Source organism: Rhinatrema bivittatum, chromosome 6, assembly GCF_901001135.1.
Source record: "Rhinatrema bivittatum chromosome 6, aRhiBiv1.1, whole genome shotgun sequence".
In the NCBI taxonomy this organism is placed as follows: domain Eukaryota; kingdom Metazoa; phylum Chordata; class Amphibia; order Gymnophiona; family Rhinatrematidae; genus Rhinatrema; species Rhinatrema bivittatum.
Genome location: NC_042620.1, coordinates 172238651 through 172263651, shown reverse-complemented (window position 1 = coordinate 172263651; position 25001 = coordinate 172238651). Strand labels below are relative to the sequence as shown.

Genomic DNA, 25001 nt, shown 5'->3' with positions numbered 1-25001 from the left:
CTCATCTTCTCCAGGGCTTCCCTGGCTCTCCTACGCTTTATTCCTGCTCACAGGAGACACCCTGGATCCAGCATGCCCTGTGTTAAGGTGGACCAGGCCCAGACTGCTGGGGCTGGTCTGTTAGGGTTTTCTGAGGGTTTCTAAAGGGCATTCTGTCACACCGTGTAAGTGGGCTTTTGAAAATTGCTACAATATATGCCATTGAATTGTTCACAGGATATTCACGTGTAAGTGCACTTAACATGAGTAAATGGCTTTTTGAAATTGCTATGATAGTATGTTACATGTATACATGAAATTCCTTTTAAAATTACCTCCATTAGTAGCAATTGCTATGAGGAAATGCTGTGTTGTGGGATTTTACCACAGCTATCAAGGAGAATAAGGTGAGAAGAAGACAGGTCATTATTTTCTTATGCACAATTGAATCAATGTTTTCAGGTAAAAAAAAATTATTGCCATATTTTGAGCTCTTTTTTGGTAAACTTTAGATGTTAGAACAGAAACCTTAATTTTCCAAGAAATATTTATTTTCAATAAATTATCCCCAGTATTCTCCTTAATATTTTTAAACACATCCCTTGTAATTTTTTTTTAAATAGATATTTCTCAATCCTTGAAGTCAATGTACTAAAGCGTACTAAACATTGAGGGGTAGATCTTATAAATGTACGCGCGGGCGTACTTTTGTTCGTGCACCAGGCGCGAACAAAAGTACGCTGGATTTTATAAGATACGCGCGTAGCCGCGTGTATCTTATAAAATCCGGGGTCGGCGAGCACAAGGGGGTGCACATTTGTGCAACCTGCACGCGCCGAGCCCAGCGCGCCCTGCCTGTTCCCTCCGAGGCCGCTCCGAAATCGGAGCGGCCTCGGAGGGAACTTTCCTTCCACCTCCCCTCACCTTCCCCTCCCATCCCCTACGTAACCCACCCCCCTGGCCCTATCTAAACCCCCCCCCACCTTTGTTGGCAGATTTACGCCTGTGGAAAGCAGGCATAAATCTGCGCGCGCCAGCACGCCATCACCCGACCCGGGGGCTGGTCCGGAGGCCTCGACCATCCCCCCGGACCCGCCCCCGAAATGCAGCTTCACTCGCGGCCCGCCCCCGAAACGCCGCATCACTCGCAGCACGCTCCCCGACACGCCCCGACACGCCCCTCCATGCAAGCCCCGGGACTTACATGCGTCCCGGGGCTTGCGCGCGCCGCCGAGCTTATGCAAAATAGGCTCCGCGCGCGCAGGGGGGGGTTGGGGTAGGTTTTCGGGGGATACGCGCGTACCCCTTTGAAAATCTACCCCTGAATGCACTTTAGTAAATTGCACCTGCAAATAAGCCCAGTAGCAAGACAGCGCACTCTGTTTTTCTATGGAATTTTTTTTACAAAATTATTAACTATACTTAATGGAGGTTTAGTTGATTGTTTTGCAAAAAGAGTTGGCAAATATTTTTTCCACATAGTTTAGCTATGATATTGAGCTGCTTTCCATTAATTTTGCACTGCAGTCACTCATTAATGATGAATTTGCATTATATTTTTCAAATGTAAAACTACATATGAAAAATAGCTATTTTCAAAGCAAATAGTTATATTTTTTGCAGTAAAAAAATGTTTATTATCTCATTTAATAAGCCATTATATTGCACAAAGTGGCCTTCATGTAATTCTTCATACTTTAGTATGTCATCTGCCTTATTTGTCAATTATACTTTTATTGTTAAAAGAGAGTACCTAAAAAGATTTTTTTCTGGAAGATTTTTTTTCCTGTTTAAAACCTTTTAAAGTCCTGTTTAAATTAATATTAAATTAGCTTTTTAGCCTTGTTATTACTACTAGACAGAGTTTTTTTGACTATACTACAATGTGTCAAACTTGTCTCCTCTAAGATCCTTTATCAGAATCTACTCGTAGGGACAAGAATCTGTGTAAGAGAGAAAAATAGTAATTAGAATGGTTTTGTTAACAATGGCCACAATTAAAGCACAATCACAAACTGGTTTGCAAATTAAGGTGACTAAATAGTTCAGTATGCGGCATGCTGGGGAATTCATGTCTATTCCTGTTTTTTAAAACTCATCCTTAGCCATTCTATGAATTATAATCCTGTTTTCTTAATAGGAATCCACAAGTATAAAAATGTTTTACGGTGGGAGGTAACCCGCTTCCCTTAAAAAATAACCTCAGGACCTCACAAAATGGTGTCTTGTTCACTTTGGACAGCTGGTTACCTGGTTTAAACATTTTATTTGGAAAAGCCCATCGAATTTTATGAGTCCTGGCTCACATTAAACTGATTGAGTGTATATTTGAAGAATGACATACAAATATGTAATCTTCAAATCCTTCATTGTACATGATGTCAGCAAGATCGATGTCTTCCATTCCACTGAGCACCTAGGTGTCTCTTTCTCTCTGCATGATGTGTCCATTTCATCTTGTTTTGTGTTGTCTGATCTTGTCTGTTCAGTTTTCCCTGCAGTTTTTTCCTGTGTGTCTGTTTGTAGATGAAGGGGCTGAGGATAAGGTGGGACCTCTACACAGGTGCTCAAGCTCTGAGCCTGCCACCAGTGGGAAGAGACGCCAACTCCTAGCCCCCTCCATTTCAGTATCTGTGCCTGATGATGATCCCTACAATTCAGATGAGGAATATTATGAGCACCCCTTGTTCTGCTCAAACTGGACAGACTCTAGTACACTCCCCAGTACCACATCGCAGAAGGCAGAGGCCTTGTTATGCCAAAAAGAAGGTGAACCAAGCATGGTTCCTTGTTTGTTCTTCCCTTCCCTTCATATTCATATTCTGTGTGCCTTGTATGATTTGTTCACAGGGAGGACACATTTTGTTTTTTCCACATGGAGGTGAAGTCCCTGCTTAATCAGTGCATGGCAAGTTGGGGGAGTAATACAGGCAGATGTAGTTCAGTGATCCTCCTGCTTTGGCAGAATAAAAAGCTGATGTCAAATTACAAATGATGGATGGGGTTTAGAGATACCATTGTATCTAGTGGGTTGAATACTGGCTGAAGGGGAAGCATCAAGTTCCACAATAAACATGTTCTACTTGGTTTCAAGTTAGAAGAGCAGTTCCACAGAGGTTGGATTGCTATTATTTCGAAATCCATTAGAATTAATGGTGGATGCTCAGGATGGGCAGATTTCTTAGGCCAATAGGAATTTTAAACTGTTGGAGCTCAAGTCACACCTTTCTTTATACCCACAACCATTTTCTTCCCTTTCCTTCTGTCCAATCTCCTATTTGGAATATCTCAGCACATTTAAAGAGTGGTGTTTGAGTTCCATACTATTTTCATTATTTGCTACCTTCAGTGTTCCCACAAATTTCTGGATCTAAAAATAATACAGAATAATTGGATAAATGTTCAAAGTCTTAGTCGGATCTATGTGCATAATACATGGAGTTATGCGAGTAGACTGACTGAATCCATATAAGTGGATTTTCACCCGCCTGAGAGTATGCATGTATTTTCATAACGCAGGTACTTTTATCTTCAAAATGAGGCATTTTGAGGGGCATGCTAGAGACTGTTTCTTAAATTACACACATACATTTGCATTTAAAAAATGTAAGCATGTAATTGTCATGGTGCTTGCATGCATACGTTATATCATTGTTCAACCCTGCTTATGCGTTCATATTTTTAGTCACATAACAAGCTGATATTTAAACTAATTATGTGGGTGTTTTGTGTTTGAATATCAGATTGGTTTATGTGGTCTTAAAAGTACATGTAACTGTGAAGAGAGGCACCCTACTGAAAATGTACCCTAGCATGTACATTTGACTAGGTTTGATCTTCATTATTGTATTAAAGAGCATTCTGTTTTTAGCAAGCATGCATGCCTGGTGATAGAAAATTAAACTCTGAGAGCTTTTGAGGCTTCATCACTGGTTCCACATGCTTGTCTGGTCCCTAATTAACAAGTTAACATGGCAATTTGGAAAGCTGAAAGGGATTACAAGTTTAGTATAAATACGGTACACTGGAATATACTGTAAATACAAAACATATTCCAGTTTTATAATTGATTGTGCAGGTTAGATGTGACGCTCCCTGATAGTGGTATATGAGTAGTATATCCATTAAGAAAAAGCTTAAAGTCCTGGTTTTTGTCCTCGTGGTCTGCACACTCTTGCTTTTTATTTTCCTGAAGGGGTGGGGATCTAAGAAGTTTCACCTAGTTAGTTGCACTGTGACTGAGCTGGTAGAGGCAAAAAAAACAGTATCTGATTTCAAGAAAGCATAGGGAAATCATAGAGGGTCGTTAGTTATGGAGAAGTGAAAGTAAAACTGAACATCAAGTAGGGACTGTAGTATTCCAGTAGGAAGGAGAAATGATCAGACTAAATGGGCAATTTGGCCATTATCTGCCACCACATTGTATGGTTTTGTGTTTAATGGAAGAGGCAGATCTTTTGAAATGGGAATTCTTCATGCCAGGAAACCCAATGTAACAGCAGGGAGATTTTGGTTCTTATTTCTAGGAAAATCTTCTTTTTAATAGAGTTCTCATTTTGCTAAGTGAAGCAATGAAAGGCAAGTCCTGATTTATCAAATGTCTTCTCCCATTCTGTGTCTTTGGGAAAAGCTTTTGCTAACTCTGGTCCATAGTTGGATTTTTTTCTGCCAAAAGGGACTTCCTACATTGGAGAAAACAGTGCATTTACTATAAATTTAATGCACTTTATGATACACTTGTCTTTTCACTGCCATCTGTCATCCAAACACCATTTCTAATCCAATCAGTGTTCAGTCTTGTGTCTGATCTACAATCATTTCCACCAAAAAGAACATAGATCTATGAAACGCTTTCAGCTCTCAATGTTCTGTGTTTAATGTATGTCTTTTCTTTACACTGTTAAATGTTATCCCTTGGTGCCAAACATGTATGCTTCCTCATCACTGTGGTGAAGCTTGTGTTCAACATTTAGCTAGTTAGTTTTGTAGCCTGTCATCTCAAAGTATGCTTTAAACCAGAGATGGGCAATTTCAGTCCTTGAAGACCCCTACCTGGTTGGGTTTTCAGGATATCCCAAATGAATATGCATGATACATATTTGCATAAAGTTTATATAGTACTCATGCAAATCTATCTTATGTGTATTCATTATGGATATCCTGAAATTTTGATTGGTTAGTAACTCTTGAGGACCAGAATTGCCCATCCCTGCTTTTAACAGAAAGGCATTTACATAATAATATAAAACACATGCTTTGATTACAACCACTCATAGTCAGGGCAAAGCAATAAATGTATTTATTTATTTCTATATATTTTAATTGATTTTTTTCCAAAATAATAGCTAAAGTGGTAACTAATAATTTAGAAGAACCAAATAGAATGTATTTCTTTTAACTCTATCAGTTTTCAGATGAAGGGTCTGATTCACCAAGGACTTTTCTCATAGATATAGAATAGGAGAAAAGACCTCATAAATCAGGCCCCAGATTTGCAATTTGGGACTAGGGAAAGGAGAAAGAATTAACTTCATAATATCTTGTTGGATTCCTATAGCAGTAGGTACCCAAAGCAAAATGAATGACCCAATCCATCATTACCTTAATATAGTCAATTGTAGATTTCTAATTTGGGTACAATTTTAAATAAATGGTGTATTTATACAGGAAATTTGTTTTTAGTGAAGAATACTATCTCAGCAAGAATACTGTCTTTCTATATAATAATATAAAACCTTAAAAATGAACATACATTACTCCTCAGCTAGAGACTTGGTGTAGGTCTTGCCTGAAATATATTTGGCAGATATGAAATGCTAGGGAAATATAACCATTCCCAGCCCTTGATTTGTCAGTACGAACCCATTATCCCTGTGCCTGGCAGCAGACTGCCTTGCTACAGCGAGCAAGAAAATGGCCCTTGCCACCGCAGTACAGGCATAGGCCCAAGGGCCGGTGTCTCCTTCTTTCTTCTTGAGAAATAGGCCCCCGGCCCACCTACATAGGTTCGGTGTCCTGAGCTCCCGGAGAGGCAGACGGAGAACTCCCGCTTTGGGAAGGAGTGGTTCCAGCAGTCTCAGGCCTATGAGCCAGCCTCCTCTCCCGGAACCCAAGATCCGGGAACCCAAGATCTTAAGCTAGTCCTGAAGGAAACCTGATGGGATTAAGAGGTTCTTTGTTTGAAGCAATCTAATATTTATACAATATCTGTACTATACCACATGTTATTGGAGCCCTGTTTTGACAGTAGCACTTGCTCATGCATTGTCCAGCAAATGGGACAGCGAACTCAATATTAATTTGTCTGAAGATGAGTGGAGGTTGATCTGGAAAAAAGCTCATATTGTTTCTGTTATGGGACCGGGTCGTGCCCCAGTCTCTCCTCCTACCTCGGGGCCAGCCCGGCCCGCACGGAGCTCTCTTCAACCGCCTAGGCCTGATCCCCAGCCTGCCATGGCTCTCCCTGCTCGAGGGAGACACCGCCGACTCAACGCTCTTGGCCCCGCCCCCTAGGCGTGCGCCCCCTAGGCGTGCGCGTACCCGGGGGCTGAGATTTTAAAGGGACCAGCGCGGGAGATTCAAACGGGACAGCCCAGATGATGTCAGACGCTGCAGGTTATTTAAACCCTGCAGCTTGACCAGGACGAGGCCTTGCAACGAGGTTTGCTTAGTTCCCCTGAGTCTCTAGTTGCTGTGTTGATCTCTGGATCGTCTCTGCTGTCTTCTGGCTTCCAACCCGGCTTCGTCTTCTGACCATGTCTTCAGCTTCCGCTCCTGGTTTTGGATTTGATTTCTGATCTCTGGCTTCCAACCCGGCTCCGTCCCATGACTCTGTCTTCAGCTTTCGCCCCTGGCTTTGGTTTTGGACCTCTGACTCCTGGCTTCTGACTCGACTTCGTTCCTGGACTCCGACTTTGGCTCTTCCTCCACCTCAGGTATCCAGTACTCGCTGGCCCAGAGGATTCTCCTAAGTCCCAGTGGCTCGGGCTCTCACGGGCTCCTCCCGGGGGACCCGCGGGCTTCCGAGGGTGAAGTCTCTCCAGTTTCCTGGGCCCAGCCATCCTCATCTTTCACCTCTTCGGCCGCTGCCTGGATCCTTGTTCGCATAGGGTCCCGCCTGAGTCCAAGAGGCCCGGGTTCCTACAGGCTTCTCCTGGGGGACCTCGGACTTCCAGTGGTGAAGCCTCCTCCAGAGTCTCTTCAGTGCCGCCTCCCGGTTGTGACACTTCCTGTGAGTCCCCACAGCATAACATCCACCGTCTCAGCTGGCCCAAGGGTCCACAACCCTAACAGTTTACAAAGTCATGGACCCAGCGGATCTTGCAGGCTTGAAGGCCATCCCAGGTATTGCCCAGAGGCTGCAACAGCAGCAAACTTGCCTCAACTCCCTGATGGTAGCAGTGCAGGGATTAGCCGACCGAGTTGGCGGAGCCACTGCTTCCAGTTCCTTGGTACTTGGAACTGGGACCAATTCCGGATCAACATAACCCACACAGATACCAGTACTCTCGCTGTTTTCAGGAGACGCAAAGCTTTGCCGCAGGTTCCTGAACCAGTGGTATATTCGATTCAACCTCCTTCCCCTTCAGTTTCCGATGGACCGGGTCAAGACAAGCTTTATTATCTCCCTGCTGGATGGGAGACCCCTGGCTTGGGCCTCCAACCTCTGGGAACGCCAGGACTCCCGCCTGGACAACCTGGTACAGTTCATCACCGCCTTTCGGCGGGTCTTCGAGTCCTCCCGCAAACCTACTGCTGCATCAGAACTGCTTCAACTGCGTCAGGGTAACCGCCTTTGGTGGAGCACGCCATGGACTTCCAGACTCTTGCCACCGAATTGAACTGTAAAAGTGACAGCTTGCACGGTATCTTTTTGGTAAGTCTGTCCCCAAGACTTCAGGATGAATTGGCGGCCAGAGATCTCCCGGACGACTTGAACGATCTCATTGATCTAGCGGGCTGCCTGGACTGCCACATCCAATGCCGGTTTCGGGAGAGGAGGCTGGCTCATAGGCCTGAGACTGCTGGAACCACTCCTTCCCAAAGCGGGAGTTCTCCGTCTGCCTCTCCGGGAGCTCAGAACACCGAACCTATGTAGGTGGGCCGGGGGCCTATTTCTCAAGAAGAAAGGAGACACCGGTCCTTGGGCCTATGCCTGTACTGCGGTGACAAGGGCCATTTTCTTGCCCGCTGTAGCAAGCGACTGGGAAACGCTCAGACCTAGGGACAGTCGGGGAGCTAACCCTAGGTCACACCACTTCTGACTCCCCGTGCATCGTTCCGGTGACCTTACTTATCCCCGATGGGGAGTTCAAAACGCTAGCCCTGATTGATTCTGGAGCCAGGGGAAACTTCATACTCAAGGACTTGGTCCAGCAACTCCAGATTGGGGTTCAACCCCAAAGACCCCCTCTCCGTGTGTCTTCTATTCAGGGGAGACTTTTTCCAGGGACCATCGCCACCCATACCAGGCCTCTCACGCTACGCACTGGTATTCTGCATGAGGAGGAGATTTCACTTCTCATCCTGGAGAAGTCCATGCACCCAGTCATTCTGGGACTACCTTGCCTGCGGAAGCACTCTCCCGTAATCTCCTGGGATACCCTCCAGGTGACGTCCTGGGGGCGATCATGCTTCGGAGCCTGCTTGGCCGCTCTTCCTCGACCACCGGTACCCCTACTGATGACTTCATTGGCACTGCCACACCACTACCAGGACTACCTCGATGTCTTTTCCAAGGAGAAAGCCGAGATCCTCCCGGAGCACCGCCCTTTCAACTGTGCAATCAATTTGCTTCCGGGTACCACGCCACCACGAGGAAGGGTAGGCGGACATGGCTTCCGAAGACGCAAGCCATGTCCACCTACATCCGGGAAAACCTGGACCGAAGATTCATTCAGCCGTCCAAATCCCCAGCTGGGCGGGGTTCTTCTTTGTAGCTAAAAAGGACGGCTCCCTTCATCCCTGCATAGACTATCGTGGTCTGAACAGAATTACCCGCCTTGACCGGTACCCTTTGCCCTTGATCCCAGAACTCCGGGATATACTCCAGGGGGCCAAGGTCTTCACAAAATTGGATCTCCGCGGGGCCTATAACCTGGTGCGGATTCAGCCCAGCGACAAATGGAAAACTGCATTTAACACGAAGGATGGCCACTATGAACACTTGGTCATGTCTTTGCAATGCCCCGGCGGTTTTTCAAAACCACATGAATGGGGTCCTAAGAGAGATGTTGCATACCTCCGTAATTGTCTACCTTGATGATGTGCTAATATATTCCAGGGACGTGTGAACACACCGTCACAATGTCCACCAAGTGCTGCAGAAATTGCGAGAGAATCGACTATATGCGAAACTTGAGAAATGCCAATTCGAGCAGGATCACTACCCTTCCTGGGGTATATTGTATCCTCCACAGGGTTCCACATGGACCCGGATAAGGTTGCAGCTATCAAGGATTGTCCTCAACTGGTGGGAGTTAAGGCACTCCAGCGGTTCCTCGGGTTTGCCAATTTTTATCAGCAATTCATCCCCCATTATTCCCAGATGGTGGCTTCACTGATGGCCCTCACCAGGAAGGGGGCTGATGCCAAGAACTGGCCGGCAACGGCCACATGGGCCTTTCAGGAATTAAAGATCGCATTCCTCCAGGACACCTGCCTTCGCCACCCTCAACGCCAGTTCATCGTAGAGGTCGACGCCTCTGACATAGCCGTTGGGGCTGTGCTAATCCAACTGTCCACTGGAGGCAAATCCCTGCCGTGTTCCTACTACTCATGTAAATTCACGCTCACAAAGAGGAACAACGGCATCAGTGATAAGGAGCTGCTGGCCATCAAACTAGCTTTCGAAGAATGGCGCCAATGGTTGGAGGGGACCCAACATCCGATAGTCGTTTACACCATCCACAAGAACCTGGAATACCTGTGCCATGCCCAGCATCTTAATCCATGGTAGGTGCGCTGGTCAGTCTTCTTCAGCCATTTCTATTATTCCCACTGTTACCGACCAGCATCCAAGAATGTCCGGGCAGATGCTCTCTCCCGTACGACGGAGACTGAAGACACCACCAACCCACCTTAGTACATTCTGGACCCAGCCAAGGTCCTGCTGGCCGCATCCGAGGTGGCCCCCGCGGGTAAGACTGTGGTGCCCTCTCGTTCCCGCAGGAAAGTCTTAGCGTGAGCCCATGATTCACTGACCGCCGGGCATCCAGGAACTGCCAGGACCCTAGAGCTTTGACAGAGTTCTATTGGTGGCCGCAGGTCAAGAAAGACATACGACACTATGTCCAGTCGTGTCCTACCTGTGCCCAGCAGAAACCTCTACACGGACGCCCCTGGGGACTCCTGCAGCCGCTATCCATTCCCACTGAACCCTGGACTCATCTGTCCACAGATTTTATTGTGAATTTGCCTGTTTCTGATGGAAAGACCGTGATTTGGGTCACGGTCGACCGTTTCTTGAAGATAGCTCACTTCATGCCTCTTGCTAAGCTGCCTACGGCACCAGAATTAGCTTCTCTCTTTACGCAAACATCTTCCGTCTACATGGACTCCCCTTGCACATAGCCTCTGACCATGGTCCGCAGTTTACTGCGAAATATTAGAAGGCCCTTTGCAGGACGTTTGGTGTGCAAATCGACCTAACTACAGCCTTCCATCCCCAAGGCAACGGGCAAGCCGAGTGCACCAATAGGACCCTAAAGGCTTTCCTCCGGTGCTTCGTGGGGGACCTCCAGGATGATTGGGTCACCCTGCTACCATGGGCAGAGTTCTCTTATAACTGCCATAAGCCCTCTGCGACCAACCAGTCCCCATTCCAGTTGGTCTATGGAAAGAACCTGAGGTCTCCTCTGCCATTGCCATTGACTGTACCGTCCCCTGCAGTTCAACTTACCGCACGACAGTTGCACAATCTCTGGAGAGCCACCCAGGAGAAACTCCGTCTGACTGCAGCCAAGGCTAAGAAATATGCAGACAGGTCTCGGCGGCCCACCCTGGCCTTCCTTCCGGGGCAGAAGGTATGGTTGAGTACCAGGAACATCCGCTTACGGATTCCTTCTATGCGCCTGGCCCCCAGGTACATTGGTCCATTCACGGTAGTGGAGCGAGTAGGGGCAGTCTCCTACCGGTTACGTCTGCTGACCACCCTGAGGATCCACAATGTGTTTCATGTGTCCTTACTTAAGCTACTTAAGTAAGCTACTTAAGCTCTCCACCTTTCATGACAAACCTCCGGAACCTACCGCCACTGAGGCCGAGACCGACATCATCTATAAGGTGAAGGATGTTCTGGACGTCAGGTTCCATCGTCGCCGGTGGGAATACCTCCTCTCGTGGGAGGGGTACGGTCCGGAAGAGAACTCCTGGGAACCAGTCTCCCATATCTTGGACAAGTCTCCTCCGCCAGTTCCACTTAGCTCATCCTGCTAAGCCCAGACCCCTGGGAAGGGGGCATAGGAGGGGAGGTACTGTTACGGGACCGGGCCATGCCCCAGTCCCTCCTCCTACCTCAGGGCTGGCCCGGCCCACATGGAGCTCTCTTCGGCCACGTAGGCCTGATCCCCAGCCTGCTGCGGCTCTCCCTGCTCGAGGGAGATGCCACCGACTCGACGCTCTTGGCCCCACCCCCTAGGCACACGCACACCCGGGGGCTGAAGCTTTAAAGGGACTAGCGCGGGAGATTCAAACGGGACACCCCGGATGACATCAGACGCTGTAGGGTATTTAAACCCTGCAGCTTGACCAGGACGGGGCCTTGCAACGAGGTTCACTCAGTTCCCCTGAGTCTCTAGTTGCTGCATTGATCTCTGGATCGTCTCTGTTGTCTTCTGGCTTCCGACCCGGCTTCGTCTTCTGACCACATCTTCAGCTTCCGCTCCTGGTTTTGGATTTGACTTCTGATCTCTGGCTTCCGACCTGGCTCCATCCCATGACTCTGTCTTCAGCTTTCGCCTCTGGCTTCGGTTTTGGACCTCTGACTCCTGGCTTCTGACTCGGCTTCGTTCCTGGACTCCGACTTCGGCTCTTCCTCCACCTCAGGTATCCAGAACTCGCTGGCCCAGAGGATTCTCCTAAGTTCCAGCAGCTTGGGCTCTCACGGGCTCCTCCCAGGGGAGCCGCAGGCTTCTGAGGGTGAAGTATTTCCAGCTTCCTGGGCCCAGCCATCCTCATCTTCCACCTTTTCGGCCCCTGTCCGGATCCTTGGTCGCATAGGGTCCCTTCTAAGTCCAAGAGGCCAGGGTTCCTACAGGCTCCTCCTGGGGGGACCTCGGGCTTCCAGTGGTGAAGCCTCCTCCAGAGTCTCTTCAGTGCCGCCTCCCGGCTGTGACGCTTCCTGTGGGTCCCCATAGCAATACATCCACCGTCTTAGCCGACCCAAGGGTCCACAACCCTAACAGTTTCCATTTGCTATAAAACAGTTGTGATCTTCATTTGTTTACTTCACAGAATATATTGAGATCCTATGTGTTTTTGCAAGTTGTGTGGCATGTCAGATTTGTTGTGTAGGAAAGGGGGAGGGGGGATACATTTATATGTGTGGTGGTGATACCCCTTTATATATTTGGGGGTAAGGGAACAGTAATGAGCCTAAACACTGGGATGTTCAATTTCTTTGTCATCAAATGTATGCCTTTTGGGCATGGCCTCTACTTTTTAGCCAAAGCTCAGAGGTAGAATCTGTAGCAAGAGTTAGAAAATTCTATAGCAAAGTATCTGAAATTCTGTGACATGTTTGCAATAATAAGCATATTTTTTTTATTTTCTAAAAATAGTCATTTTCCAAGTCTTCTTATGCATGTGGGTAATTTATATTGTTCTATTTTTAGGATTTTTTGGGTAGGGGAAAATGGATCTTAGTGATTAATGCAGGAAAGCAAGGAAGGGAAAGATGTATTGGGTTAGGGAGAGGAGGAAGAAGGTGAGGGGAACAGAGGAAAATAGGATCTGAGACTTGGAGAATTGGAGATTTGGGGAGGGAAAGGGAAAATGATTGGTGATGAGGAAGAGCAGAAATTGGTATGAGATATGAGAGGGGAGGAAAGGGAGGGATGAGGAAAGAAGGATCAGGATGGAGGAAGTCTTGAGGCAGGGTAATGAGGTTCTAGGACTAGGGAAATGAGGAAGAGAGAAGGATGACATGGATAAAGGAATGGAGGAGTAAGGGGAGCCAGGATGGGAAAGGAGGAGGGATCTGTGATCAAGTGAGGGAGAGAGAGGGAGAATCTCCTCTCCCACTCCCCTTCCCCATCTAGAACAGATCCCCTTGCAATCACGTACACAATTCCCTCTCTCTCATACCCAAAACACCACCCAAGTCTGTCACCAGTTCCCTCCTTTTCACACACACTCCAGTTTGTTATGGATGATTAGCTGTTCATAGATGTGCCTAGGATAATTATTTGTCAGATGTTTCTTACTCAGTGTTAATGCTTTATGCCTGAGGAATGTATTTGTATTCCCTGTTTAGACAAATGAATACCATGATCTGGAAATTATTGGTGAGGGAAGCTGGGCAGTAACTGGAAGAATACTAGAGTCAGCCATATGCTGAATTCTTAATTATTCTTATTTATTTAATTTGATTGACCACTAATCAATGCAGTGTTGTCAAAGTAGTTTACAATATGAAAAAACATTACATAAGACAAAATCAATACTAAAACTAACATAAAACAAACTGTATTAAAAACCCAAATTTAAAAAGACTTAAAACAATAAAATGTGTAAAAGAAAAAGAAAGAAAGAAAGAAAAAATTTGCTGCACACTACTTGCCTGGAGAGATATTAGAACATTTTCTGCTACAGGAAAGAAGAAAGCCTGTGTCACACTAGGTATGTTGGTTTCTCTACCTTTTTTTAAAAGGTAACATAGTAAATGTTAGCAGATAAAAACCAAAAGGACCATCTAATCTCCCCAGCAGCAATTTTATGTGCACTTACTAAAGTGCATCAAACTCCCACATGGAACCCAACCCCCAGTTCCATTGTGGCCCTTTTAGGGTTGAGGCTGCCTCTCCATGCAGATTTCCTCATGCCTTCCAGAATGAAATGCAGGCATATCACTGCTTCCTTGGGCTGTAACTGTCACTCAATGAAGTTTGCCCAGTGCCTTCATTATCATTCTCTTGCCACTGGGGATCCTCCATGTTTAACCCATGCTTTTTTGAAGTCTGTCACTGTCCTTATCATCACTTCCTCTTTTGGGAGGGCATTGCAAGCATCTACCATCCTCCCTGTGAAAAAATACTTTCTGACATTGTTCCTGAATCTACCTGCCTGGAGCTTCCTTTTCATTGACAAATCTTGTTTTCCTGTTTATTAATACCTTTCAAGTATTTTTCAGGGATCTTCTATGATTAGCTCATGCCCTGCTTAGACCTTCTGATAAATTAGATTTAAAGAATTTTATAAAGTTATACAGGAAGACGTTGCTAAAGAAAGACATTATTCTACCCTGAAATGTGCTTATCTATGTTTCTGCATGTGAGTTGTATCCAGAGCTCATGCTTGTTGGAAGTGTCCTAGTACTTGCTAAAGCCTGAATTCTTTACCATTAGGGATGTACAATGACATTGTCTGCTTCGTTTCATTTTGTTGGCATCATGAAACGAAAAAAAATAATGTCTACTAGACTTAGTGCCCACTAACTTGGATTTAGTGTACACTAAATCCAGTAGTGTGCACTAATAAAATTTAGTGCGTACTAACCACAAAATTAGGGAAAAATGGAAAAAAACCCAAATTGTTTTAAAAATGAAATCAAGCAAAAAAACAACACTGTACACCCTACTTATCATTGGTTTGTTAATTCTGATTTGGACTCTTTTCATTTATTTAAAGCACTTTGTAAAATTTGTTAATGTAATGAAATTTAATTAGACTTCCCCAAAGGTATGGTTTATTAGCCAAAGCGGTACAAGTAATAGATAGGTACAAGTAATAGATATCTTATAGGCTTTTTTCTAAGGTATCCTATCCTTGATATTTTCCTTATATATCACCCCTCACACCAGACAGCTTGATAAGGTGACACATGTGCCCTTGCTGTCCAGGAAAGTAGTCTCCAAGGCTTATCCTCAGTATTGCCGCTCCTTTAACCAGCAGGGATCACAGCAGTGGTAGCCATGTTTCCACTCTCCCTGGGATCAAGGATCTCACCTCTTATTTGTGCCCAGTACCAATCAGCCCTATCAGACAGGAGACTACAAGTCATAGTTTTAGTTATGGCCTCACAGAGTTATCCATGAATTTAGTCAGATTCTTCCCATCTCCATCCCATTCTGATCTTGATTACAGATTCTTTCCTCCAACTTTCTGCACTGAAATGTATTTAAATCATACAGGAATTTCTTTTAGACTGATTTTTGGTGAGTGTTAGTCAAGATTTGTGCAATGCCTGCAAGCAGACCAATTGACTCCAAATAGTGTCCTGTCACTTCAGTTTCATTCGAGAATATTTCTAATTTCTCCACAGACCATCGCTAATTTAATTGGTAATTTGAGTAGGAGCTTTTCAATATTCCTGTCTATTCCAAAACCATTTTAATGCACACCTGCATCAATCATATCTTCAATATGGTGTCTTAGGCATGAACATATTTTTTAAATATAGGTGCTCTAGTTATTTCTATTATTGCAGAAGACTAAAACATAGAAGTTGATATGCCATCCTTGTTTAAATTATTTTCTTTATTCCTTTTGCTATTGCTTGTCTCTGCAATTTGTTCTCTGTTTATGTGGTAGCTATCTTTCACCTTGTGTGTAGTCCTTTAAAGATATTTGAAATTGTTGCCATTTCATATGATGCCGGATAAAAAGCCAACAGATTTCCTCTCTGCGATATGCAATAGACAAGGTATCTGTCTCTGCAAACATGATGAATATATGTTCCATCAAGGGATGCATTTTGAAAACTCTCTTTGTTTCACTAGTGAAAGGAGTAAAATTGAGTGTGCACACCATTATCATCCTTAAACAGTCAATATGGACATTTTCTCACCATCACTTTTTGACTACAAAAACATTTAAATCTAAATTGCAAGGAGCACAGAGTGTTGCACTGTTGAAGTACTATAAGTTGGCTAATTCATGCTTATGTCTTTATAATAAGTAACAACGTTTAATTTTATTTTACCTGTCAGTCGTCTACTGATACCTTGGAATTCCAGCTCAAACAGAATTGGCCCCTACTGGGGCTGCTCCGTGCTAAGAGCCTTCACTCGCGGCTACTTTGGTTTTTCTCCCATTTTGAAACCCCTGCTCTCTAGTGTAGCTATTGCAAAGACAATTCTCTTGCCAGGAGACACAAACTGTGCCTCCTTCCAGGAACCTTAAACATGCACCTTGAGTCTGGCCAGTAAGATTTCCTTGAGCAGGAGGGTTGCGATCTCCTCTCAGGGGGCTGCATAATGTGCATATGCTGCTTTTCCAGTATCCCTAGCCCTGGTTTGGCCAAGGAGCAAAAACTGAGCTTGGGAATCAAACAGCATGGATACTGAGTTATCAAGATTGCCCCAAATAAGTAACATTTAACTAATAGGTAGTCTTCTAAAACCATATGCTTGGACTGTATTCTGGTTTATCATACATCTATTTTTTTTTCAGTCTAGATCAAATAAATTCATTATTTTATATGCAAACAAAGCTCTAAATTGTTTTATCACCATAATTTGCACACTAGATACTGCCAGCATGCTGTTTTGCATAGGAAACCCAGAGGTCTCTTCTCATTTCTACCACTGGCGAAAGTTTTAATCACTGGGAAAATGTTAAACTGAATGTTTTTCTACTCTTCTACGGTTATCAGTTGTTGGCTTTAAAGCATCCCTCTCCCCAGCACCTGTTCATTGTATTTTCCACTCTATCGTTATGATGTAAACCGATATGATGTCCCTACTAATATCCGTATAAAAATTCTTCAAATAAATAAATTCTTCAAATAAATAATAGGTAGTCTTCTAAAACTATATGCATGGACTGTATTCTGGTTTATCATACATCTGTTTTTTTTTCAGTCTAGATCAAATAAATTCACCATTGTATATGGAAACAAAGCTCTAAATTGTGTTATCACCATAATTTGCACACTAGATACTGCCAGCATGCTGTTTTGCATAGGAAACCCAGAGGTCTCTTCCCATTTCTGCCACTGGCGAAAGTTTTAATCACTGGGAAAATGTTAAACTGAATGTTTTTCTAATCTACTACGGTTATCAGTTGTTGGCTTTAAAGCATCCCTTTCCTTTGCAAAGCCTTCTTTAAGCTGCAAGAGAAATGGCAACAGAAGGATGAAGAATATACTCCCAGAAAGGGTATTTGAAAAAAAAATATATTTTTTTTTAATTCTTACACTGGCTTGCATTCCCACCAGTGACTTATTTAGAAATCATGCAAGAGCTATGATGAGCAAGAATTCTCTCCACCACATGAAATTTTGGAGCAATTATTCCTTTTGGAACTATGGGGAAAATCACCTCAGAATTTCATTATTTGGACTGTTTCGTCACAAATGGATTGAAACCAGAATGAGGATTTTTGAAAATAAGTGTTTCTTGGGGAGTGGGGCGTGCCCTTCTGGCTGCACTTTTGGTTCCTTCCCTGCCTTTCCTCTTAAACGTAAAGGGAAGGGGATGTGATTTGGGGAGGAGAGAGATGATGAAATCTACATCCCCCTATTACTGTGATTGAAATGTATCTCTGGCTTCCTTCTTAAGTGCGGTCACCATTCTGTGATTCATTGGTTCATCATAGATGGCATTGTGTTGGATTAACTATCTGGTTTCCATTTTTTTAAAAACAAAAAAGGTCATAAACAGGTCAACTTTACCCTCTCATTCTAAAAACAGCCCCTCCATTTTTGCAAGCTCTTATGTTTTCTTCACTAGAGCATTGTTAGAATCATGTTTTAAGGAAGAAGAGGTGATGTGAGCACAGCATGTAGTTGAATTCATGAAAATTTTGTTTTTCTTCTAAGATTGCCGTTTGAAACGTGAATAGATTAATCCTGAGGCTGATCATCCAGCAGCATAAAGTTTTAAAAGAGCTGAAAGTGTTATGCAAGAATAGTCCTGTGGTGCTGTACGTTGCTTTTATTGTCTGTGGTTTTGATGTCGACTCCTTTTTCCATCCACAAGACATGACAGTTGAGGGTCCAGTGGCTGAGGAAGAAGAAGCAGTCACTTTTCCTGAGAAGGAACAAGGGGCAGCGCACGGGGCAGCTGAGCCCTCAGAGCAGGCACAGACCCTCAGTGAGCTACAGATGGATTCTAGTGTGGAAACCAAAGAGCGTCGTGAAGAAAGTGCGCTGCGTGAAGTGTCCGGCGGGAGGAGTATAATGAGTGACAAGGAAGTGGCTCCGACTGTGGCAGCACCTTCCTTAACTGAGGGAGGTGTGTCCATGGGATTTGCATGTGCTTGTCTCAGGCATCTATCTCCAGCTTTCCTCAAGGCCCATTTTGTTTATTATTGCTTCCAGTCATTATGTTATTGCTGTTATGCCTCAAAAGTTAAACAGTGGCTATCTGATTGCACGGATTCTGTATCATGTTTCCTGCCACTGCAGCTGACTCCCAGTTTACTTTGCCATGATACAATATGCTTTGCTGCTAAGCTAATGCAACCATGTAAGCTTTTTCTTTCCATCTCAGATGCGTTTGCCAGTCACATTGCTGATATCCGTATAGCTGATTCAATCATAAAGCTGCTTAAAACTATAGACCTGTGTTTTTTGTAATATGCTATGTATATATTTAATTTGTGCTTCAGTGCATTCTTATATGTTTCTTAAGGCTGTTGCAAATGCTTCTCCTGTCATGTCTCTTCCATTCATTGCCATCTGCAGTTGATCATTCATTTTATCAATACTCAAAATATGTGTATAGTATTTCTTTCCTAGAGTCATTATGGAATGTACAATATACATAATGGTTAACATACTTTCTACTCAGCAAATCTGCTTTTCTTTAACCAGCAATTTGTTCATCTCATCAAATACTTTGGGTAGGCTTCCCTCTGGTGAGCAACAACCAGAAGTTCTTATGTCAGCATAATTTTTCATGGACTCTGGACCATAAGGTCAGTTCAGTTCTCTTTTAACTCCTATCCCAATGCATTCTGGTAGCTGTAGTCCTGATTTCTCTATTAAAAGCACGCTGTTTCTCCAGAAAGTGGAATTGGCAACAAAGAGTCAAAAATACATTTAAAATTATTTATTTATTTACATAGATTTATTAATCACCTTACTGTAAAAAAAACAAAGCACCCAAAGCAATGTAATAAATGTATGCAAATAAATACATAATTGTTGATTTAGCAAGCATTGTTAGTCTCTTTCCATGGCAAGGGATTTTTTTTATACAGTTTTGGTAAATGTCTTGTCTTCAGTTGTGGTGGGTTTATACTTGCCTTACAGTTAATATAGGAAAATATAAATAAGATATACAAATCTGGATTGCATAGTAAGTACCAGAATGTGTTGAGCTAGGTTAATTAAAAAAAACCCCCAAAAACAACCCAGACTGACCTTATTCTCCTACAAAATCCTTGACAAGAATTCAGAAGCACCAATACTAACTAACCAAGGAAGCCAGTCTGTTGAAACAATATATGAGTGGCATCAGTGTCACAAATTATTTACATACATTTCTTCAGCTGGTATTATACGATAATAGGGTAATCAGGTGACTCCATGTTCATTAAGAAATATCTTCCAACCTCAGCGTTTTCTAAATCTCCACTGCCTAAACATTCCTCAGTTTGTAGCCATAGGACTATAGGCCCCCGGAATACTTTGGAATACAAGTTCAAGAAGAACTGTAGGTAATAACTTGGGAATCATGGAGTCATCTGAGCACCATGTGATTTACTCTGAGATGTCTAACATAACTTCACTGAGTTCCAGGAATGTCGGATGACCTATCATAAGGAAGCCAACCTCCAACCCAGTAAGGGGGGGGCGGCCACAACAGTGGAGGTGCTCCACTTCTGTGGAGGAGTCATGAGGCTGGTGGGAGTGCCGGTGAGCTCAATATAAGCTGGGTGCCGTCCTCCTCCCAGCCTCCTCTTCTTGCTGTTCTTATCATTTCCATGATATCCTGGTATAACTCACATTAATGTGTTCTATTTTAGGATGTATCCTATGGCTAACTGGGGAAATAAAACGTGCTGTTGAATTTATGCCCTATGGGCAAAATTTAAGGACTGGACAAAAGTTCATTTTTGTGCACAATTTTGTTTGCACCTCTATCTTTTTTTATCTGTCGAATGATTTCATTTACAAAGTGTCAGGATATGAAAGTGTTGGTCAAAATGTACATTTCTGAAATTATGCAAGCAAACTGACTTGCAGTTTTTTCTTTTTTTTTTACCCTAATTACACCCATTCCCTAAATTTGACCTTTACTCCATTATTTTTATAGAATTTTAGTCCTTATAGTAAAGCAGGTTAGGCAATCAAAACCCTTTCTGTAATATTTATATGAATTAGTAAGATGTTGAACAATACTGCTTAATATGAATACTAATTAATATGAAATAGTTTACAAGTATTTAATAAGTTATCTGTGATAGGTTAAATAAGTAATCATATTCAGTTTGTATATTGCCCAGCATATACTATGCATTGCTATTATAGACTGGCAAAGCTTACTGTACTAATATGGAATATGGAATATTACCTTGTATGGATAGTATTGTAGATTTACAATCAGATCTGGCTAACATGTGACTAATAGTTTTATTTGAGAATATACTGAACAATGTAAGACTAAAAGAATAACAAAATGCACCTGCACTTGTATAGTGTTTTTCATTCACTTATTTAAGCAAATATGCTTTAGAACCTCAAACAAATAATATGAAACAAATGAGTAATTCATTGATATGTTATGCACAGCTCAAAATGTAAGAGTCAGGGTGAAGGGAAATATCACTCAGACACCTCATTTAGCAGAATTTACATTTTCCAAAAGAGCTGCAGGATCTTTGAAATCCTAACAGTAATTGGAACATTGTCCTAACTTTCAGTTTAAAGTAGTAATCATTCCTACTTACTGCATCTACTCTTGACCAAGCTGAATAAATATGGTATTTATAAATTGTGGATAACATATTAATCAGATCTGACTGTAATTAGTTGTAAAACACATTTAGCTGAGCTTTTCTCATAGCTGCGCTGCATGTTACCATACTTCTCTGCCTTTTTCATCCATTATTCATAGAAAGATATTAATAATTTCTTTGTGGGTTGCCTTTTAAGTAATTTGTTTGATAAAACTCAAAAGCAACAACCCCAACTAAAGATTTACTTGCAGCCTCGAGGATGGGAATACTTGCCCAGGTGGACCAAAGCACTTTTGCAGTTGAAGCAATAGGCACGAAAGAAGGGGAGGAACAAGTGGAGAGCAAGACCAAGGAACAGCCAACGCAAGATGCCTTAGTTTCACATACAGCAACAAAACAGTTTATACATAAAATGGATGCTCAGGATGAAAAAGAAAATATGCCTCAACCTGGGTTACAACAGACTTTCACAGAAGGTCTGCACTATGCATCACAGCAAGCAGAGATATGTTTTGTAGAACCACATATTTATTTGACTGCAGGGTTTCAAGGCCTACAAGAATATAGAGAACTGTCAAGCAAAACAGATGAAGAGAGTACAGATAATCAGCCTCCTAGTCAGGTCGTATCTATCAAACATAAAGATGACCAGCCAGAAATTCAGCCTTCTAATTTTCTTTCAATTCAAAGTGAACATTTTTTTCAACCTTCTCAGTCTGCAGTTGATATATTACTTGTGAAAGGTGAAATGCCATCACAGATTTCACCAGTTATTACAGATCCATCTCAGCCTGCTGATGCTGACACATCTAGAAGCACCAAACAAGAGCCTACTGGCCACAATATTTCCAAAGATAGCATAGACAGCCACAAAGAAAAAACTGACAAACTAGAAGAAGAAGCGGTACCCACGGTGCCTGCACAGTCTGTTGATTGTGGAAAATTAAGTGTAGAAGAAACCAATGTTCAAAGTGTATCATTTGTTGAAGAAGAGAAAACTTTGCCGTTGCAAGTGATAGATAAAGAAGAAGATTTGGAATCAGACAGGCAGCAATCCGAACCAGCCAAGAAAAGTAAGCTTTCCCCAAAACATGATGAAACAATAATTTGTCCCATTAAAGCAGTGACTGAAAAAGAAAGTGAACTAGAAAAAACCTCTGATTTTATTAAGGGAAAGGAAGCTAGCCTTGAGCACCCAGCTGAAAAAGAGCATAGCCAAACTGATAAAAAAGGCTCAGTGCAAGAACCCGTAGGTGAGCAGGACATCATAGAAAGTGTTAGAGATGACAGAATATGTACTGCAGATTCAACTGAGCATGACGTACAAGTGGATAAGGACAAGTCAGGTATGTCAACATATTTTGAAACTTCCACTATGAAAAAGGAAGTAATAAAAAGAGACTTACAGCAAGGAAGTGATTACTATGAACTAAGTGACATGAAAGAAAGGATGCGTGAGCTTTACTCAATTCCTGCAGTATCTAAGGAGGAAGATGATGAAGATTTGGAATTTAGCACAGATGAAAAAGAGAGTGACTCTACTCATGAAATGGGGTATAGTGCTCTTGCTCAAAGCTTTCCACCAGACAGATCTGAAGCAATCAGTTCAACACCAGATAGACTCTTTACTATTGATCCAAAAATCTTTGCAGATAGGTCTGACATCCTCAATAAAAATAAAGATGATCTGACCTTAAGCAGGAGTTTGGGACTTGGTGGTAGATCTGCAATTGAACAGAGGAGCATGTCAATTAATTTGCCAATGTCCTGTCTAGATTCTATAGCATTAGGATTCAGTTATGCCCGTGCACATGATCTCTCTCCTTTGGCAACAGATATTCTTTCAAACACTAGTGGAAGCATGGATGAAACTGGTGAAGATCTACCAATAGCTACGCCTTCCCTGGAGAAAGCACCATGCTTTCCTGGAGAAACTGAACTAGAAACTGGAAATGCGGAGGATGAGAAAACTATCAAGGAAGAGAATGCTGAAGTTGATTCATGTGAGTCAGCTTTCTTAGCCAAAGATTATTACAAAAATGGAACTGTCATGGCTCCAGACTTGCCTGAAATGTTAGATTTAGCAGGTACTAGATCAAGACTGACTTCTGTGAGTGCAGATGCTGATATCGCTGGTGGAAGAAAATCTATCCCTTCTGAAATTGTTATAGAGGAAAGTAGTGGGCTGCATCCACCCTTGCCTGATGATTACCAATTGCTCACAAAAACTGACAGTCAGCAAGAAGACTTAGGTTATTGTGTTTTTAATAAGTATACAGTCCCTTTACCCTCACCTGTCCAGGATAGTGAGAACTTGTCTGGTGAAATTTGCAGCCTTTATGAAGGTATTGATGACAAAATACGTAAAGGGCAAGTAGTTGATCCAGCGGTAATAGAAATAAAACTGGCAGCAGCTGAGAAGTCTCAAGGAAAGTATGGCAGTGAAATGAAAAACTTGACTCAGCAGATGTCTGATGAATCTCCAGTTCTTGGCTGGGAGTCGGATGAAGAGAAAAAAAGTGCTGATAAGATGGACATTGTTCTGGAGAAAAGTGAAGAACATGTTTATTCCAGAGATATTCCAGAGATTATTGAGAGAATGATGCCTGATTCAGAGTTTTCCATTTCAACAGAAAAAGTAATAGTTACATCTGGAACAGAGCAAACATTTAGTGTGAATTTGGGATTGGAGTTCTCAAATGAAAAAGTGCCTGTTGAAAATTTAGAAATGATAAAAGAAAATCTGCTGCCACTGAACGAAAAAGATGGAAAGACCTTTAGTGTTATGTCAGAATTAACTGAGAAACACATGCGAACAAGCTCAGGCTGTGAAGGAGATCAGGCAGTCCGGGAAGAACTGGATTCTGCCGGCAAGGAGTATCAAAGTGAGCCAAACATTAAGACTGAAACAGTTTCATCTGCTCCAGAGAAAGCAATTGATTCAGCAGAAATGACTGACTTTGAAGCCCAAGCAGCCCGAGAGCAGCAAAAGGATATGGTACCCTCATTGGAAAAGATGGAAGAAATGTCTGCTTTTGATGAGTCAAACCTTCTGAGAGATGGCACCAAGCCTTCTGATATGGAAATGAAAGAGAAAGCTGCAAAGCCTGATTTGGTGCACCAAGAAGCAGTTGATAAAGAAGAATCATATGAGTCCAGTGGAGAACACGATCAAACTCAAGATTCTGTGATACATGAGGATGGCATCCAGGAAGCATCTGAAAAATGTGCTGTATCAGAGGAGCTTGCATTAGATGCTGCAGTGGTGGAGGCTTCTGTAGAAACAATCACTGCAAAAGATGAATCCTTTCAGGAGAAAGTTGATATACAAATGGATAGCTTACTACTGCCTGAAGAAGTTGTTGAAGGAATGCCAGATGCTTTTGCCAAGGTTGCAGAGGCTACAGAACAGCCACCGTTGCATTCAGTATCAGAATTAGCAATAGAGGGTCAAGAGGGGGAACTCCTGGATGAAGATCTCAGACTGGAAGTGATACCAGGAGCTCTGAAAGATACAGACTCAAAAGCTCAAGCTTTGGGTGGCGAGGTGGCTGAGGCTATTCCAGTGGAAGGCCCTGAGCTGAAAGGCATTATAGAATCTATTGTCACAGTTGAAGATGATTTCATCACAGTAGTGCAGACTGCTGTCGACAAAGGTGAATCTGTTTCCCAAATTGTGCGTTTTGCTGCTGCACAGGAAACCGATGCGGAAGAGTGGAAACTTGAGGCAGAAGACGTATTGGGCATAGTGGACCAAGTAGAGACCCAGGCTGAATCAAAGGAGCAATCACCAAAAGAAGGCTCCCCAGATGCTCCTGCATCTCCTGAGAAAGAAGACACCCACGTTACAGAGTATAGGACAGAGACTATCGATGACTACAGAGACGAAACAACAATTGATGACTCTGTCATGGACACTGACAGCATCTGGGTGGATACACAAGGTGTGCATTAGC

The 25001-nt window shown here is 43.1% G+C and overlaps 1 protein-coding gene across 1 annotated transcript in view; it reads left to right on the top strand.

Annotated features, from left to right (window-relative positions):
* MAP2 (microtubule associated protein 2) overlaps positions 1–25001 on the top strand; it is a 752988-nt gene that overhangs the window by 623862 nt on the left and 104125 nt on the right. Inside the window, exons 10-14 of the mRNA XM_029607915.1 lie at positions 2506–2748; positions 7501–7764; positions 10870–11062; positions 17983–18374; positions 21267–24989. Of these exons, the coding sequence (XP_029463775.1) occupies positions 2506–2748; positions 7501–7764; positions 10870–11062; positions 17983–18374; positions 21267–24989 (4815 nt within the window). The remainder of the gene's footprint in view (positions 1–2505; positions 2749–7500; positions 7765–10869; positions 11063–17982; positions 18375–21266; positions 24990–25001) is intronic.